The following is a 19,308-nucleotide window of genomic DNA, read 5'->3' as shown; positions in this document are numbered from 1 at the left end:
CTTAATTTAAGTGGGGTGGTGGGGGTTGCACCCCCCCCCCTTGTTTCTAGTTTCTAGTTTTTCTTTCTTTTATTTTGGTTTCTTTCTTTTTTTCTTTTTGTCCCCCTCTTCTCGTTTGCTGCCTTCTCGGGCACTTTGTTTTCTTAGTCCACTTGGGACCTTTTTCCTCTTAATATAATGACGCACAGTTCTCCTGCGTGTTCGAGAAAAAGAGAATAGTTGTTAAGTTCCCTAGACTTCATGATAGCCAACATTTCATTCTACAGGACATCACCGTGAGTCACTTCATCGAACATTAAAATAAATTCAATAAAGCCATGTAATTCTCTGACTCATACGACCTGCATTCTAAAATGTCTAGGGATAAAAAAATCGAAGCAATTTCATACCATGATAATGTCCAGCGATTCGACGCCTTACTCCAACAAGGATCTACATATACATTGTATGGAGTGGCGTTCTGTGTAAACTGGGGGCGTGGCAATTTCGGAATTTTGGACATAGGCTAGAATTGACATTGGTAACACATACTGTTGTGGAGCCATTCAACCTGCCAATCCAGTTCCCTCCATATCCAAAACATCTTATGCCATTTCATGAGGTCGTCCAACAACCTCATAAGACGTTTGTAGGTAATGACCCGTCTTTCTATATGGATTATACTTATACCGACTTAACCCTATAAATTATTCAAATTTAACTAATCACATGTGAATGGCTCAGATATAGTTGGAATAGTTATTCATTTGGCGCCATTAGAGCACATCAGCGGAAGGCCGTACAGAGAGGCCATACTAATGGATTCCAGGTCACTGATTCATAGCGACATTCTTTTTTTAAACATCGAACATTTGTTAGGTTTTATTCAAACAATAAAAGCTTTATGTATAGGTGGGATATAATCGTCGTGGGGATATGGCCTGACCTGTTACAAAGAAATGCTCTACGGTGGGTGTTAGCTAGAGATAACAAGAGCATAATTATCGGAACTATGATGCGTCATAACAAGCTACACAGTAATTTCTCCTGTACCTAAAATCTTTCGACATGTACTAAATTTTCATGCTTATTAATAATTCTAAATTCTATACTATAACAATAGGATGCTTGCAAACCTCGGACCATAGCACCGTTCATTTCGATCCAGATCATCACACTACACATCGGCTGCAGAGTGAGTGGTTCTTGCAATAAGTTAAAAATTATAATTAAGTAATCATGTTCTTACATATCATTTACTAAATTGCAGTAATTCGGCGCTCCTTGATCCAAAATCCGAAGACTTATTTAATCAACAGATATCTAGAGAGGAGACAGGCTTATTTGGCAACAGCGATACCAGGTTCAAATCAATAGTCACAATGATTTGTATTTTCCCAATTATATATCAAATCAACAGTCTCAATGATTTGTATTTTTGCAATTATGTATCAAATAAAAATCGTAGCTTTGCTCTTCGTACATATGTATCGCTGTTATCATCCCTTGCCCATACATTCGAAATGCAACTGGAAAATTGTTGCAAAATATGGAGGCGAACAAAAACATTCCATACAAACAAAAAAAGCGAGTGCAATGGTTCGGAAGACGGAACGACTAATAAAACTAACCACATGTGAATGCATCATTATAATCTACACTTGAACATGAAAATGATTTGAACAAGCATTGTAATAAAAAGAGAGGGCAATTTTCCTTCTCAACTGTAAATTGTAAAGACGAAAAAAGAACACATCAGACACTGATATTTTTGGCTGACTATGAACCTGTTTGTTATGTTACAACAGTCTGTGAACCTTGGTGTACTTGAGAACTGTATAAATCATGTAAAACTGTGTGACAACAACAGATAAGTTTCTCGTAAAAAATGTGTGTAAACTGATACCTGGTGACAATAGACAGAGGATTATGTGTGAAAACTAACTAAACCAGTCCATTGTCCCTAGCAGATTTTCTTTAGTGAAAATGGAGAACCAACAGAAACAGATCTGATGGGGCATAATGCTGGTCGCACACCATTCACAGACATCTCAAACACCAGCATTAGAGGTAAAAGTTAGTACACACGTGTTGATTAATGATTGAAACATAATAAGTAGGGGAACACTAATACACAAAGTTACATTGTAGGTGATCAAAATGGATCAAACTCACTTGGACCAATGGTCGATGCTAAGGAACGTAAGAGGAAAAGGAATAAGGAAAGTTATGCCAAGATATCCATTGAACAAAAGAATGAGAACAATAGGAAGCGTCGTGAAGCACGTCAACGAAATAAAGGACTACCGATAAAGCCCGAGTCATCCAGAGGTGATGAAAATTTAAATTCCTAATTGTTATACCTACATGTCCCTACAATACAAAGTTGACATGTAGCCTTTTCTATATGGGCAATTTAAATGAAGAAGACATTAATACAAAGCAGACACGTGAGGCGGTTAACGTTGAAATAAGTAGAGATGTGCATCTTGGTTCAGGTAGACGAACATTTTACCAACAATTTCAATAGATCCTGTTGCTGATTAGTATGCATTAATCCTATATTTTGGTTTTCACCGTGATTCACAGTTAGCTTTCCAGATAACTGTAGCACCATCGATTTCACAAATTTTGCAACACATGACATTATAGGTATAACAATCGTAATTTTTTGCCATTGTATTTTTTCATTGAACCACTACTGCCTTTTTGTACCACTGTTGATTTGGCTAATGCCTAGGATGATTATGATAGGTCCTGTTAAAAACACTTCATCGGCTGGTAATTCTATCGAACGAAAGAGGCAAAGGGATAGAGAAAGGCGTGCAACAATGTCGGTTCAACAAAGGAACGAGTTCAATAAGAAGCGTCGTGAAGAGCGTCAACGAAAGAAGGGACAAAATGTGATGCCCAATGTGTCAGGAGGTGATGAAACTCGTCAAATTTAAATTAATATGTCTGTGCATAAACCTACAATTGGAAAGTAATTGTGTTCATATTTTGTAGATGGAGACAAAAAAAGTAAACGTGGATCCAGATGATGATAGCGACTGGCTGCATAGGAATGAGACATTCTAGGCAAATGACAATGTCACAACGAGAGACCTTCTGACACTAGGTACATGACTGTTCACTTTACTAAAAATAGGCACAGCAGATTTCAAGCGGTTGAACCTAGACATGCCTTATTCCAGGCAGTGTGCATGAATCTGTTGGTGTCATTGGGGAACCGGGTATAGGCGTGAGGGAGTCTAGGCGTGAACGCCTTAGGTTGTATAATCAGACACCAAGACGGAAAGATGCAAAGATAGAGTACATGAGAAAACGTAGAGCACTGCAGGCTGACACTTTGAATCATGCGTCCATCGCCATGGAGGACCCAACATATACCCCTGAGGTTGTACACCCTACAGCGGATGCAACGGAACCTGATGGATCCTCAGTTACCGCCTGCGACTGGGTTATCCCTGAATTCGTCAGGACACCTTTCCTGCCAGCTTCAACATAGACCGAGGATGTCGGTTCATTCGATATGTCTACTGAACCACGAAGACGTAAACATCATGTGCCGCGTGGGGAAGACAAGCTATCTTAGCCCGTCGAAACTAGCAATTTGAAGCATCCATTGCAAGGAACGTGGCTACTTCGACTGGGGATACTATCGGTGACGCTGAGATCAACAACAATGGTAATTACTATCCAATCTTAAATGGATCTTGCACGACGGCGATAGCATGTAGTCAGACTAAACGTGTGTTTCCATCAGTACAATGTAGGGTTCCATGCCAAGGCGCTACCTTGCCAACAAATGGGAGTGCAAGCATAACCGAACAAGGAAGTGGGGTGGAGCATACACAAGCGAAGCCAAGGGTCATTTCTAATGGTAATTGTTAAAAATCTTTATTTAGATTACATATTTCCCCACACTGAATGCCTTTGTCTTTTACGTGGCTCGTATTTTCACCATCCAGGTGATGATGATGATGAGGTTGTCATATTCAGAGAAGATAATGACGACGACGACGAGGGATACATATTCGCTGACCAATGTACTTATGTCAATTTTTATTATGATGCCAAGGCTTATATAAATACACATGTCTTAGTCGTTGTTTTCCAAAAAATATCAGATGACGAGACCGACGAGGACATCGAGATCGATGGTACTCAAGATGAATCTACTGCCACTGATGTGCCTGACCCGTACGACAAGGTGTACAGTAACCTCCCTGAAGAAACACATATGCTGAAGCTTGTTCCTGACTGCGGTTATTGCACCGCGAAGAAGTTTGAGTATGAGCCACCTGGGTTTTGCTGTCGTGGTGGGAAGGTTGAGCTAGCACCACTGGAGACCCCTCCCAGCTCAGGAGGTTGTGGGATAGTGCAGACTCTGATGCTAAGCACTTTCGTGATAACATTAGATTTTTAATGGCCATTTCTCTTTCACTTCCCTGTACTGTTGCCTCGATAGTATGACAACTAATGTGAGAGATTCTGGTACATACACGTTCTGGGCACAAGGCATGATGTACCACAATATCAAGTCATTCGGTACGGAAGGTGGGGCGGAGCATAAACATCTAGAGCTTTACTTTTACGATGATGATCCCAATCTCGAGCATCGGTACCGTAAGTGTCGTGAAGAGCAGCTTCAGAAAGACAAAGAGGTTATTAAACAGATAGTTGGCATACTCCGTGGAAACCCATACTCCGAGCATCTTAGGAGCATGGGTCATGTTGAGAACCTTGATGACTATCATATCGCATTGAACCTTGACTAGACGTTGAACCAGAAGACATATAACACGCCTCTCACTTCGGAGGTGGCCGCTGTCTGGATCGAGGGGAGCGAACGGCGAGGCCAGTTCAGCAAGAGTGTTATGCTACATGGGAAGGATAGGTCAAGCCACGGCATCCGCTCATACCATGGATGCTACGATGCACTATCGTATTCACTGTTCTTCCCTAGAGGTGAACTTGGATGGCATACAAATATCCCAAAGGTTGGTGTATCCATGGATGAAGTGGATGCATACCGTGCGACACATAGGACAAGTAATGCAAATGATGAAGATGCGGGTTAGTTGTTTCTTTGTAATTTGAGATTTTTGCACATTATTAACTATGCTTTCGGCATCACTCACTTTTCAATCCTTACATATGTAGAATCTCCTAGCCATTTATGTGTGTCCGTACGTGACTACTACTGCTACAAATTCCAGATTCGTCACAGGGTATTCAATCCAATACTTCATGGAAAGCGACTTTTCCAGCAGTTCGCGGTCGACACGTACATCAAGATTGAGAGCTCTCGTTTAGATTTCATACGTAAGAATCCGGATCGGTTAAGGGCAGACCTATACCAGGGCTTGGTGGATAGCATGTTAGATGGGGATATTAGAGCAGAGAAGGTTGGGAAGCGAACTGTGCTGTCGACGTCGTTTATTGGCGGTCCTCGTGACATGAGACGTCGATATATGGATGCTATGGCTCTGGTGCGGAAGTTTGGTAAACCAGACATCTTTCTTACCATGACATGTAACCCCAACTGGGATGAGATAAGGAGGGAGCTTCTCCCTGGGCAGACACCGCAAGATCATCCGGTGCGTGTCTTTCATGCGAAGCTACAGGAGTTAAAGCATAGGCTGAGTAAACAGGATATTCTTGGTAAGGTCCGAGCCTACGTCTATGTCGTGGAGTTTCAGAAGCGGGGTTTGCCGCATGCCCATTTTCTACTCATCATGCAAAGGAAGTACAAGCTCACGTGCCCTGAGCAGTATGACCTTTTGATCTCAGCCGAGATCCCAAGCAACAAGTACCCTGAACTATGAAAGATGGTTATCAAGCATATGATGCATGGCCCGTGTGGGTCGCTAAACCCTAACTGCCCATGCACTAAGGGTTGTGCATCGTGCAAGAATCATTACCCTCGGCCTTTCAGTGACACAACCTTGCAAGGGAAGGATTCGTACCCTGTTTACAGACGTCGTGACGATGGCCGTAAAGAAAAGGTTCGAGGGTGCGAATTGGACAATAGATGGGTTGTCCCTTACAACCCTTACCTCCTTCGTCTCTTCAACTGTCACATCAATGTTGAGGCGTGCGGGAGCATCAAGGCTGTTAAATATCTGTTCAAGTACATATACAAAGGCCATGATCGTGTGTCTATTGTTATGAGAGATGCGAGCAAGGCAGATGATGATGTAGATGAGATCAAGCAGTACAGAGATGCAAGGTGGGTGACTCCTCCAGAAGCCTTATGGAGGATATATGGCTTTGAGCTTAGTCAGAACTCTCCACCTGTGATGCAGCTGCAACTACATCTTCCAAACATGCACATGGTGGCATTTCACGAGCGGCAAATGGTCGAGCGAGTCGTCAACCGTCCAGGTGCTGATAGGTCAATGCTCACAGCATATTTTGAGGCGAATAGGCTACACGAGGAGGCTCGTGGCATCCTGTATCGTGACTTCCCTGAGTGGTACACTTGGTAGAGTGGTAAGGGCAAAGTATTGCAACGGAGGAAACGAGATACGGGTGGACAAGTCAGTAGAATAGTCTCTGCTCATCCGGCCGAGGGGGAGCGCTACTATCTCCGTGTTCTCCTAAACCACGTGACTGGCGCCACCTCCTATGTGGATCTAAGGACAGTAGATGGTGTCACGCTACCGACTTTCTGTGAGGCAGCAGAGAGAAGGGGACTGCTTGAGTCGAACAACACACTGGATGAGTGTCTCACTGAACGTGCTCTTTTCTAGATGCCATCGGCGCTGAGACGGCTTTTTGCCACAATATTGGTGTACTGTGAGCCAAGCGACGTGGCGGTACTCTGGCAGAAACACCTAGATGCTATGTCAGAGGACTATCAACGCAGGAGTCAGAGCAAAACTCATGTTGAGCAGATGGTATTGATTGACATTAGGAACATGCTGCAGTCAATGGGAAAGGACATAAAGACATTCCCTCTTCCTCCTATCATCGATGCGTATGACGATGCTATTGGTACTGCTAGGGAGGTTTACGAGGAGGAAAGTATCGAACCGGCAGCGGGAGATGTGGCTCTCAAAGACTCTCTTAACGAGGAACAGAGGGCCGCCTATGATAAGATTTTGTCTGCCGTTGACACTGATCAGGGCGGATTGTTCTTTGTGGATGGACCTGGTGGCACCGAGAAGACTTATCTATACAGAGTGCCGCTCACGACGCTACGCAGCCAGGGCAAGATTGCAGTGGCAACAGCTACATCTGGCGTTGCGGCTTCCATAATGCCTGGAGGAAGAACCGCCCATTCACGCTTCAAGATACCTCTTACTATTGACGATGGCGCTGTATGTAGCTTCATGAAGCAGAGTGGAACCGCATAGTTGCTATGGAAAGCATCTCTCATTATCTGGGACGAGGCTTCTATGACTAAGAGACAAGCCGTGGAGGCACTAGACAATAGCTTGCGCGATATAATGGGTCAGCCCGGACTGCCATTCGGTGGTAAAACCATTGTCTTCGGTGGGGATTTCAGACAGGTCTTGCCTGTTGTTCGTAAAGGGTCAAGGGCTCAAGTGGTCGCTTCTTCGCTATGGATGTCTTACCTATGGGAGTCCATGTCCCACTTAAAGCTTGTTAGCAATATGAGGACAAAAAACGACCCTTGGTTTGCGGAGTATTTGCTACGCGTAGGTGGTGGAACTGAGGTCACAAATAGTGATGGAGACATTCGTCTTCCTGATGAGGTATGTGTGCCTTATAGTGGGAGTGACAGTGATCTTGACAATCTAATAGACTTTGTTTTCCCAAATCTCAACGAAAATATGTCAGATTCCACCTACATTACTTCAAGGGCGATACTGTCAACGCGGAACGACTGGGTGGATATGATAAATGCTAAGATGATCGATCGTTTTCAAGGGGAGCATACGGTGTACCATAGTTTCGATAGCGCCATGGATGATCCCCATAACTACTACCCACCTGAGTTCCTAAACACACTGACGCCTAATGGGCTACCACCGCATGTTTTGAAGCTCAAGATTGGATGCCCTGTTATATTGCTTCGGAATATAGACCCTGCGAATGGACTTTGCAATGGCACCAGGCTGGTGGTTCGTGGTTTCAAAGAAATAGCATTGATGCAGAAATTGTACTGGGTCAGCATGCTGGAAAATGGATTTTCCTGCCGCGTATACCTCTGTGTCCATCCGATGACGAGATGTTCCCTTTCCAGTTCAAAAGAAAGCAGTTTCCTATACGGCTTAGTTTTGCAATGACGGTTAACAAAGCACAGGGTCAGACTATTCCCAATGTTGGCGTGTACTTGTCCGAACCAGTGTTCTCTCATGGCCAACTATATGTTGCTCTATCTAGAGCGACAACCCGATCGAACATAAAGATCCTTGTCATCCCAGTCGTCGATGGAAAGAAGAGGTCGAGGAAGGGTGTAAGAAAGAACCCCACAATAGATTGTGGGACATACACCAAGAACATCGTCTACAAGGAGGTCCTAATAAACTAGCCGAAATCTTCATAAACAACAGAAGAGTGATTTACACAAACAACAGCACAACCCAGACCCACGGTAAGTCTGTCAAAACTCAATTGTTTTTTCTTCTGTGCAAGTAATTTATTTGTTCAGATATTTAATGATTTGGGTTTTTGTTCCGTTTTGCATATAGGCAATTCTTTTGGAAAAAATCCCTAACGCATATGCTAATGGTTTCACTGAAGAGCAGGTACATCTGAAACCATATTACCTGCTATAGTGTTATATTCTAAGAGTCCATGATTCATGCATCTGACAGTCGTTCATTCCACCCCTGAATTCTTCTCTACACTCTGTCCTTGAGATGTTCAAAGTGTATATCTAAACATAGTGTATACCAATTGCACTTTGTTATAAGTGATGATTCATCTGTGAATTTTAGCTTTCATGCGTTTAGGTTAATGGATTTTGTTTTTCTGGTAACTAGGTCTCATGTAGAACATGTTAATGGTAAACACACTACTTATAAGAAATACATTACAGTCAAGAAGAAAGTGGAACCCGTGCTGTAAGTTTGTGCAGATTGATATATTTGCAGGAACCGGGAATGCATACTGCCACCTGGACAGAATCTGTTGAGTTGTAAAACAAGTTACTTCCTCCCATTGGAGATATAAATTCATCTAAGTCGAACCTCTTAACCTTTGAATATGAATATCTAAATTTTTATATGGATGTACAAGATAAATTAGGCATTATTAGATTCATTATAAAAAACGTATTTATAATATACAATTCTTCCTATGTAAGAAAAATATATTTTAATAGATACAGATAGTCGAAGTATCACATTGTAGACCTTGTTGATAATGGACTTGTATTTTTCATCAGATGAAGCATAACTTATATAACTTGTTGCCTTGGCATTTAAACTTGCTGGTTGTGTTCAAATATTTTACCAACTGGCAACATAAACTTGTTTTTTTTTGCGTTACTTTTTTTTGTCGTGGTTGGAGAATGCTTTGTTCCTTTCCATAAGGGCAAGGATACTGTTGATAAGTTAAGGACCTACCTGGAGAATGCTTTGTTCCTTTCCATAAGGAACCCACATACAATATGTTTTTTTAAAAAAAACTAAATGGCGTATAGTTGTTAATGTGAAATTACAGTTGTCGAATACCCTGTCAATATTGTTTTTTTAACAACAACAAAGCCTTTTAGAAATTACATGTTATGTTTATATTTTCAGAAAAAAACGGTTGTATGTTTGCAAGATTTTAGAAGGGCAAAGATACTCTAACAAGCCTAGTTACAGACAAGTGACCAACATACTTAGGGCAACATATAAATGAAATTTTTAGTATCGAATCAAGTACTCCTGTGACCTGTATTCATTTTCATTTAGCAATTAGAAACTATTCATATTTATATAAACAGCTTTTCCCAGAAGCTACTTGTGTTTATAGCAACTACTTAGATAAATTAAGTAAATGTTTAAAATGGAGGTGGAAGCGACCACAAGGACACACTATTTAGGTGCTGATGTTGCAATTAAGACTTTGGCTATTTTTGGCTGTTTTTTTACCAATATCTCATCAATCTTAGTTCAGTAGTGTTATGCCTGCCAAAGACGGTAATTTAAAGCCTGCAGAATTGAAATAACCCCTGGCTCTAGAACAGAAGCATGTGAGTTACTAGCAAGTTATTACGTTGTCTCATGACCCTTCTGCTAAAACTGCAATTGACATGTGTTGGCCTGCAGACTTTGTTAAATCCACATGTTAGGATCAGTCAAATGCCTGAACCTTATTTTGTTCACTAACATTTCCGCCGGCAACTGAACTCTGTTCTCCTTAGATATGCTTGTTTGGTGGCTGAAGAAGCTGAGGCAGCCGACCAGCTGTCAAAGGCACTAACATTTCCCAGATTGTCCAAGTTCTATAATTCATTAGGAAGAAAGAAAACCTGCATCTTCCAGCTGTATTTGCTGCTCGTATTGCAGCACAATCAAACCGTAATCTGAGACGTGTGATACTGTTTTTTCAGACTTGCAAAGTGCAACAGTAATCTGAGACGATGAGGACTTGAACTTGGGTGGTTTGGGTATATTCACACCCTCAACCAACTGAACTAGGTTGAGGTCCCCTTTTTGGTCTATAGTTTCCTTGAGTTACTTCATTGTTAGTGATACCATTTTCTGTACGCTACATTAAAAGTTGTAACTCACCGTGTTGAAGTCAACTTTCTTGAGGATTTTAGTAATCTTCCTCAGATCGTCCTTGCTGGGAAGAACTGCTTCAGCTGATTCTCCTTTACCTTTTGTCACCTTTTTGCCTACATAACATACAATATCTCCACTTTTAGGCAAACTAATATACTACCTATGTGCCTTTTTTTACAGAAAAGTATCTATGTCTTGATGATTTATATTAAAGTGAGATATTTCTGTGACCATGACACACGCAGAACAATAATCATATGTAGTGCAATGCAATTACCACATGATGGTCTACAACTAAAAAAGATTAGCAAAAATATCCACCAGAATAAGAGACAAGGATGATTTCGAGAAATGATGAACCACAGTGAGTAAATGTGAACTGAACTGGAAATTTCCAAACACCGACAAAAAGGGGGCATTTTGAGATACTTATTAGGGTCACTGCTTTACCTGACGACTTTTTCTCTTTGATCTCCTTTTCTGCTGTGGGTTTCTTCTTTCTCGAAAAAACCTTGGCACTATCATTGGGGCTTTCTTTTTCCTCGTGAATCTTGGATGATACTTTTTTTACCGGACTTTTGATAATTTTCTTTGGAGGACCTGATTTGTGGCCACTCACTGTGTTTGACTTCTTTTTACCTGAAGATTCTTTTACCTCTGATAACTTCTTCCCTGCCTTTTCTTTCCTAGATAGTCACCTTCTTGTTTGTCAGCAGCTTCATCTGAATCTTCATCTCTGTTTTCCTCACTGTCAGACTTCATGGATTCATCCTCATCAGTATCATACTGGAGCGCTTTCTTCTGCCTTTTACTAGAAGTACTGTCATCGACAAATTTCTGCAGCAAGAACAGGCAATGAGAATGTAGGTAATACAATGATAAAAAGAAGGATGGCCCAACTGACCATGACTGTGTTAAAATAATCATTGGAAATACACAATAGATATAGGCAAGAAAAGCTTCATTTGAGCTTAGGGTCAAATAGCCACCAAGGAAGGCTACACCGTAGCTTTAACTCTCTCCATTGACTACTGCAGAAGTTGTTGCAGACTTATTGAGGAAGTTAGATGCTAACCTGAAACACGAAATCTGTCGCTGGGCCGCACACTACGTGAGTGAACAATCTAAAACAATATTTCACTGTTAGTTTAGTTCATTACACCCTGGATGGTCAAATAACAGAAACCACAGGTGCATGGCATATTTAAGCTCATTTAACGTGGTGCTATTCTTGCAATCGCATAGTTCTAACTTGTAAGACCTTATGTTTGCAGGAGCACAAGATACGCCTTGGATCAAAGGCTATTTTTCATCTAGAAGGTACGTTCTTAACTGCTTCCATTTATGCTTGCCTGTCGTTGTTCTGGAACAAAATCATTTGGTACCTGTATATGAATGCCCACGCTCTTCTACATGACTACATTGCCAAAGGCTTTTGCAATTATGGATTGGGTTAGTTACGTATGACCTCAGCTTTTACGTGATGATTATTAGTACAGAGGCCTATCATTCAAAATTCTATATTGATTCTTTAGAAATAATTTGTGCGATATTATAATGTTTGTTCAACATCAGTTCATTCTATTTGAGTCAGGCCCGGCTCTGAGCCTAGGCTAGAGGGGCGACCACCAGGGCCCGTACTCGGAAGGGGCCCAAAATTTCTTATATATATATATATATATATATATATATATATATATATATATATATATATATACGACAGCACTAAAATGCACCTGGGTGCATTCTCTATATTGAATGCACCCAGGCGTAATATATAAATACGACCCCATCAAGCCTCATCGCGCCCTCGGCCTTCCCGCGCCTCCCTGCCCCCCGCCACCGCCGCGCGCCTCCCTGACCACGCGCCACCCTATACCCCGCAGCCACCGATCGCATCCCTGTCACCGCGCCGCCGCCGTCTCCTCCTTCCTCCGATCCTCTAACCCTAGATCCATGGCCCCACCGTCGCTGCCGCACCTTGAATCGCCTCGATGCTCCTCCCCTAATTCCTTGGCGATTGTTGTGGCTGGAGGTGCTGATCCGATATTGCCGTCTCCGATTGCGACAACGGGAGCGGGTGTAAGCGGCGGATCAGGTGATCTCTTGCATCACAAAACGTTGCTGACGCCACCGCCTTCAATTCCACCTGGATCGCTGATCACTCCGGATGCAGCCCAGCTGTTCCATCCGGTAAGAAAAAAAACAGTCAAAAATTGTTGCTCCACCGTGCGTGGTTTGTTGATTTTCTGTTGCATCGTTTGTTGCAAACTTGAGTCTCTGTTTTTACTCATTGATTACAGTTGCATGGGGTGTTTGTGTTCCAGTTGCAACGTGGTTTGCTTGTTGATTGCAACTATGTGTATACTCTAATTGCAAACTTGAGTCTCTGTTTTTACTCATTGATTACAGTTGCATGGTGTATTTGTGTTCCAGTTGCAACGTTGTTTGCTTGTTGATTGCAACTAGGTGTATACTCTAATTGCAAACTTGAGTCTCTGTTTTTACTCATTGATTACAGTTGTAATCATTGTTTGTGCTCCAGTTGCAACGTTTGTTGCTTGTTGATTGCAACTAGGTGTATCCTCTAATTGCAAACTTGAGTCTCTGTTTTTACTCACTGATTACATTTGCATGGTGTGTTTGTGTTCCAGTTGCAACGTTGTTTGCTTGTTGATTGCAACTATGTGTATCCTCTAATTGCAAAACTCATGATTGCGTGTTGTCCTGCAGGATGCAAACATACTTGATGTGTTTGTCCCCAGGGTGCAGCAAACATTTGATACAAAAGAAGAAGCCTACCTCTTTTACCTTGACTATGCAAAGTTGGCTGGTTTTAGTGTCAGGACAAAAAGGACTAGTAAAGAAACCACACACTGGGTTTGCAACCGAGAGGGGTTTCTGAAGCCAGGTCAAGAGAATGAGGAGCCTATGACAAATAAGACATCGATGAGAATTGGTTGCCCTGCTTATGTGAAGGTGAAGGAGGACAAGAAGCGCAATATTTGGTATTTTCATCATGTTCAGGAAGCACACAATCACAAACTTGAACCCTCACCAAGGATGGTGAGATATATGCATTCTCATAAGCAGAGGGAGGCAGCGTTGGATGACCTGTTTGCAATCATGTCAAAGAGTGGTGTGCCAACACAGGCAGCAATGAATGTAATGTCAGAATTATTTGGAGGCCGTCAAAACTGGCCGTTCACAGAGAAAGATGTCCATAACAAGTAGGTCATAAAAAAAACTGACATCATATCTTTGTGCGATATATTGACAACAGCATCTTCATTTGTTTTTTCTTTTATGGTACAGGAAAGCTGAGCAAGCAAGGGAGGAGAGGGATGGTGACATGGATAAACTGTTCCAATTTTTCAGGGAGTGCAAAGAACACAATGAATACTTTTACTGGGATGTGGATTTTGAACCAAAAACAAATGTGCTTCGGAGCATTTTTTGGTGTCATGCAAGTCAGCGTGCAGAATACAAGGATTTTGGGGATGTAGTCACATTTGACACAACACACAAGACTAACAACAAGCATATACCGTTGGCCATGTTTGTGGGTTGCAGCAATAATTTGAAAAATGTGTCCTTTGGCCAAGCACTTCTTCGGGATGAAACAATAGACACATTCAGATGGCTTTTTGAGACCTTTAAAAGTTGCATGGGTGGTCAGCAACCTTTTGTGATTCTTACAGGTATGCTTTGGCTACAAAAAAATGCTTGTCACATAATTACTGCTGTGTTGTTGCAACTGTATCTTTGAAGATGATTGCAATATTTTAAACTGCTTGATTGCAAACCTATTGGGGTTTTTTTGCTGATTTTTATTTTTGACAAACAGATGAAGATGCAGCGATGAAGGAAGCAATAAGGATTGTGTTTAACAAGACACAACACCGAAATTGCCGATGGCACATAACCAGAACATGGGATTACGAACTCGAGGAGCTGTACAAATTGCACAATGATAATAATCTAAAGGAGAAACTGCAGTCCCTGATAAACTATCCTCTAGGACCCACACAATTTGAGGTGGAGTGGAATAAACTGGTGGATGAATGTGGCATAAGAGAACACCCTGCAATTGTTGCATTGTGGCAAAAAAGGAAGAGATGGATAGCAACATATTTCAAAGGCATGTACTGTGGGCGAATGACTTCCACCCAAAGATCTGAGAGCCAAAACAGGGTTTTGAAAGATGGTTATGTTAACAATGTGACAAGCCTGCATATATTTGCAAAGAGGGTGCTTGACTCAATTCAGCACACAGACCACATGGATGCTGGGGAATCACACTACTCACAGGTATTTGCCCACACCCCTGAATTTTTTGGTCTGATTGTAAAAAAACTGTTAAACATAAATGATTCCAACTGCTGGTGTGGTGTGATTGCAACTACTGTATAATTCTACCCAAATATCTGTTAAAAAATGTAAACAAAATGATTGCAACTACTGTTGTGTTATAATTGCAACTGCTGGTGTGGTGTGGATGCAAGCACTGAATAACTCTGGGGAATTTTGTTAAACAAACAATGATTACAACTGTTGTCTGGTGTAATTGCAACTGATGGTCTGGTGTGATTGCAACTTCTATATAACTATGCCCAAAAATTGGTTAAACAAACAATGATTACAACTGCTGTCTCATGTAATTGCAACTTCTGTCTGATGTGATTGCAACTGCTGGTATTGATGCAGACTGAAGTTGTCAGAGCCTGCAAATCAAGATTTGATGAGCAACTCAGCAGGGTGTACACCAGGGCTGTGTACAATGAATACAAGAGGGAATATATTAACAGCACAGCTTTTGTGATAGAGCCTGATCCGGGAGTGGAATGCGGTTACTTGGTGAAACATGAGAAAGGCGATGGGACATTTTGCTGGGCACAACACGCATTCAAAGTGGTGGCTGACAAAGCAGCAGGCGTGTATAAATGCGAATGCATGCAGTGGGAGCATACAGGTGAGATGAATTGCAACCTCGTTACATTAACAAAATTAAACATTGATGTTCCTGCATATTTACATCCAAATTGCAACAAAAAAATGCAGGTCTGTTCTGCATGCACATAATAAAGGCATTCACCCACCTCCAAGTCCAAAACATACCTGAAAAGTACATTCTGAAGCGATATACACGTAATGCAAGATCTGTGGTTCCGTGGGACCGGCACGATGTGAGTGTTGGTGGTCAAAATGAGACAGAGCAGTCAAGGTTGTCGAAGCTGCTGCCAAAGTTAATGCGACTGGGAAGAGCGGGAAGCAAATCTGATAGAGCATACACTGAAACTATCAGGCACATCGACATGATAACTCCTGGGATTGAGCTTCTACGAACAGCGGAGATTGGTCCGATTGGTCCGGACGAAACAACAAATACTGAGTTGCAGCAAGATGCAGAAGGACGGCGGAATATTGGTCCCATTGCACCAACACAACAAAGTTCTGACAACAATATAGAACCTGTTGTGATGCCAACTGGACCTACACCACCACCGGAATCGGGCCTGAATCCAGATTCTGCAAACTGCCTCACTGATCTAAGATTGACTGAACCGCCAGTGTCGCGCACGAAGGGTAGGAAGTCTGCCAGTGGGGCTAAATGTGCTAAAAATAGTGTGGAACCTGCTAATCCATACAGCACATATAGTGGTGGTCAGGGCATAAGAGAGTGCCAAACCTGCCATGTTAGGGGGCACTATAGCACAACATGCCCTCAGAACCCAAACAGAAGCAGAGCGGCCGAGAACAAGGACAAAAAGAGAAGTGCAAAAACTGTAGGTTGGACTCCAAGAAAAAGAGGTCGCCCAACAATAAAAAAAGGACTAGATGGGAATCAAGATGAGGCACAGAGTGAGGGGGATGATACACAGCAATCTGGGTGCACTATGGCGGTGCAGGAGTCAGCAGCACACGCGGTGATTGCAAGAATTAGGAGGGCGACAACTTGCCATGTTAATTACCAGGACGAAAGTGATTAAGGATGACTATGAATCTGACTGAATCTACAATGTAATATTTCAATTTTATCTTATTTTATAACTCTGTGTAAGTTAAACTCAATAATGACTGTGTGACTGTTTGGAAAACAGTGGACACACATGACCAACCAATTGCAACATCGTAGTTGCGCTGATTGCAACTGTATGTATACACTGAATAATACATGAATCTGTGTTATATGTTTACGTCTCGACATATAATTAAAATATATCTTGTTTTATTATAATATAACAGTTGCTACTACTCATAAACAGGTTTGCAAAGTTTGCCATTATGCTGGTTACCAAAACATAGATATAAAAATGAGTGGTCATGGCCAATTGCAACTACGATTACAATTTCAGTTGCAACTGTAACATATACACTGGTTGCAACTGCCTCATATGGAAGGACTCCACCTCGCCGGTGGGTACAGAACACAAACATATACATTGGTTGCAACTGCAATGGCTGGGATTTTTCAAACAAAATTGGAAACTGCAGTTTAGAGTACGATAACAACTAGATGAATAGACCAGTTGCCAATGGAAACAGTACGCTGGTTGCAACCTAAACAACATTACTGGATTGTTTCTGGAGATAACATAACACAACTGATTGTTTCTGACTACTGCATAACACAACAGATTGTTTTTGCATGAATCTAATTGTTCGACTGACTACTATCCCATTCAATTGGCAACGGACGACCACCAATTCTAAACTTATCAAGCGAACCAGGAATTTCAGCTTGGTTCAAAGGGTGGAAGATCTCGTAATGCAACAGCTCACATCTATATATCGGGCCCTTGAACTGCAATGGCATAAAAACATCATAATGGTCAGTGACTATATTATGATGCAAACATAGAAAACACACAAAAAAAGCACCAAAACAGATAGAAAATCAGTTGACAGCATGGCTAACCGGATTGATTTCCTTGGTCATTTTGTCCTCATCATAATATTCCATGTACTTCCATACAAAAAAAAGACAATCGCTTGGACCTGCTTGCTTTGGCACATCAATAAAAGGCCGCCTCCACTTGCTAACTCTGGGTAACTTGAGGTTGGAAACTTTCTGGAAGGCTGCATCTATGATTGGGATTTTGGCAAAGACAGCCTTGTGCCGTTCTTCCTGATTAGAACAATTCAGGAAGTAGTCGTTCGAGTCCAGCACATCAATACGCTTATGGATAAAATTGAAGCAATATACAAAATAGTGAGCACCATCTTTGATAGGGACAAAAACCTGGTGCAAGAAAGGAGTAAAAAACTAATTACTAAAAATGGAAAACATATATGAAAAAAGAAGTTGCAAGAAAAAAGTATAGACAGTTGCAAAGTATGTGTCCTGGTGATTGCAACTGTAAATGATGGAAAGTAAAAAATTGTATGTATGAAAAAAGTGGGTTGGGGAAAAGATCTGCTAACCAATTTTGCTCTTGACAAATCATAGTTTTCGCACTCAGACATCAGATTATTCCATACATATATGAATTCTTCCGTCTCAGATTTATCAGCGTTGAGTACTGCTTCACACGTTGATACATTGAACTGTATGTGTTTTCCAGTTTGGAGAATAAATAAAAAAGAGAAATGATAAATGATTAAATTAGTTTAAACACATAAATGCAAGACAGTATACAAAAAATACATGGTTTTGGAGAAGAAACTTACATAAAAACCAGTGGTCAGAAACACTCTGTATCCACAAGAATCAACCTTGTGCACAATATCATCATGTCGCATGCAGTGCACGAAAAAGTCTATGATTCCTGACTCGCCAAGGGTGTCATTAGAAAAAGATGTTAAAATTTCCTCGCCAGTTAGTCCAACAAGAAGGCCAAACTCCAACAAAATTCTCCTGCATCAACAAAAAAAAAAGAAAAAAACATATGGATTAGTGAGAAGAACAGTAGAATGTGCAACTGCTGGTGTGCTGTGATTGCAACTGTTGGTCTAGTGTGATTTCGAAGTACTGAATAACTCTGGGAAATTCTGTTACACAAATATGATTGCAAACTACTGGTGTAGTATAATTGCAACTAGTGTGTTGTAATTGCATGTACTATATAACTCTGTGAAATTCTTTTTAAATAAAAATGACTGCAACTTCTGTTATGGTGTGATTGCAACCACGCATTAGGTGCGATTGCTACTGCTATATAAGTAACTAACTGTTCAAGAAAAATAATTGCTACTTGGTTAGAATTGCAAAATAAAATGTAAATAGCAATTGCAACTTGGGAAAACAAAAAAAAACCTTTTCAGCTCAGGATCAGATGCGATCTTCCGCCTAAGTGCAACAGCCTTGGCCAGGGGTATCTCAGGTCGATTACGAGGGATCTTGAACGGGGATATGTACTCCCTAGGCTTCTTCAGCACTCTATCACCTAGGCGCTTGAATATCATCCTTTGAAACTCACTGAAATCAGCCTGGCCTACTGAGACTTCGTCTTGAGAAAGTCGGATTGGTTGGGTCAAATTGTTGATATCATCATCAGACTCCGCCGGGAACTGTATATCATCTAATGATGAGCTGGGTCCTGCCTGGCCATCAATGCTCTTCTCCAAACTATCAATCTCAGCTTTGGCCTCCTGACGAAGCATGTTCAACCTGTCCTCGTACTGTTGGCGCTGC

General features: G+C 41.5%; 1 protein-coding gene and 1 long non-coding RNA gene across 5 annotated transcripts; both read left to right on the top strand.

The window, feature by feature from the left end:
- Positions 1–897: 897 nt before the first annotated feature.
- Positions 898–1,411, top strand: LOC109943579 (uncharacterized). Its single transcript, XR_002266615.1, has 3 exons — positions 898–1,016; positions 1,103–1,174; positions 1,250–1,411. It is a non-coding gene; the product is annotated as an uncharacterized lncRNA (long non-coding RNA).
- A 1,226-nt stretch (positions 1,412–2,637) lies between these two features.
- Positions 2,638–18,221, top strand: LOC103649349 (protein FAR1-RELATED SEQUENCE 5-like). Of its 4 annotated transcripts, XM_020544726.2 has the most exons (12): positions 2,638–2,904; positions 2,986–8,548; positions 8,646–8,702; positions 10,499–10,586; positions 11,429–11,540; positions 11,711–11,784; positions 11,948–11,993; positions 13,407–13,903; positions 13,989–14,374; positions 14,521–14,984; positions 15,381–15,645; positions 15,735–18,221. In XM_020544726.2, exons 8-12 carry the CDS (start codon positions 13,605–13,607, stop codon positions 16,661–16,663), a joined length of 2,343 nt encoding a protein of 780 aa, XP_020400315.1. In that variant the 5' UTR covers positions 2,638–2,904; positions 2,986–8,548; positions 8,646–8,702; positions 10,499–10,586; positions 11,429–11,540; positions 11,711–11,784; positions 11,948–11,993; positions 13,407–13,604; the 3' UTR covers positions 16,664–18,221. The 4 variants fall into 4 exon arrangements, with proteins under 4 accessions (XP_020400315.1, XP_035818178.1, XP_020400320.1 ...); XM_035962285.1 differs by having other exon boundaries at positions 8,646–10,586; positions 11,429–11,536; XM_020544731.2 differs by having other exon boundaries at positions 8,646–10,586.
- The last annotated feature ends 1,087 nt before the right edge of the window (positions 18,222–19,308 follow it).

This window comes from Zea mays, chromosome 1 (genome assembly GCF_902167145.1).
Source record: "Zea mays cultivar B73 chromosome 1, Zm-B73-REFERENCE-NAM-5.0, whole genome shotgun sequence".
NCBI lineage: Eukaryota > Viridiplantae > Streptophyta > Magnoliopsida > Poales > Poaceae > Zea > Zea mays.
The sequence above is the reverse complement of the archived record's forward strand: the minus strand, read 5'-3'. Positions and strand labels throughout refer to the sequence as shown.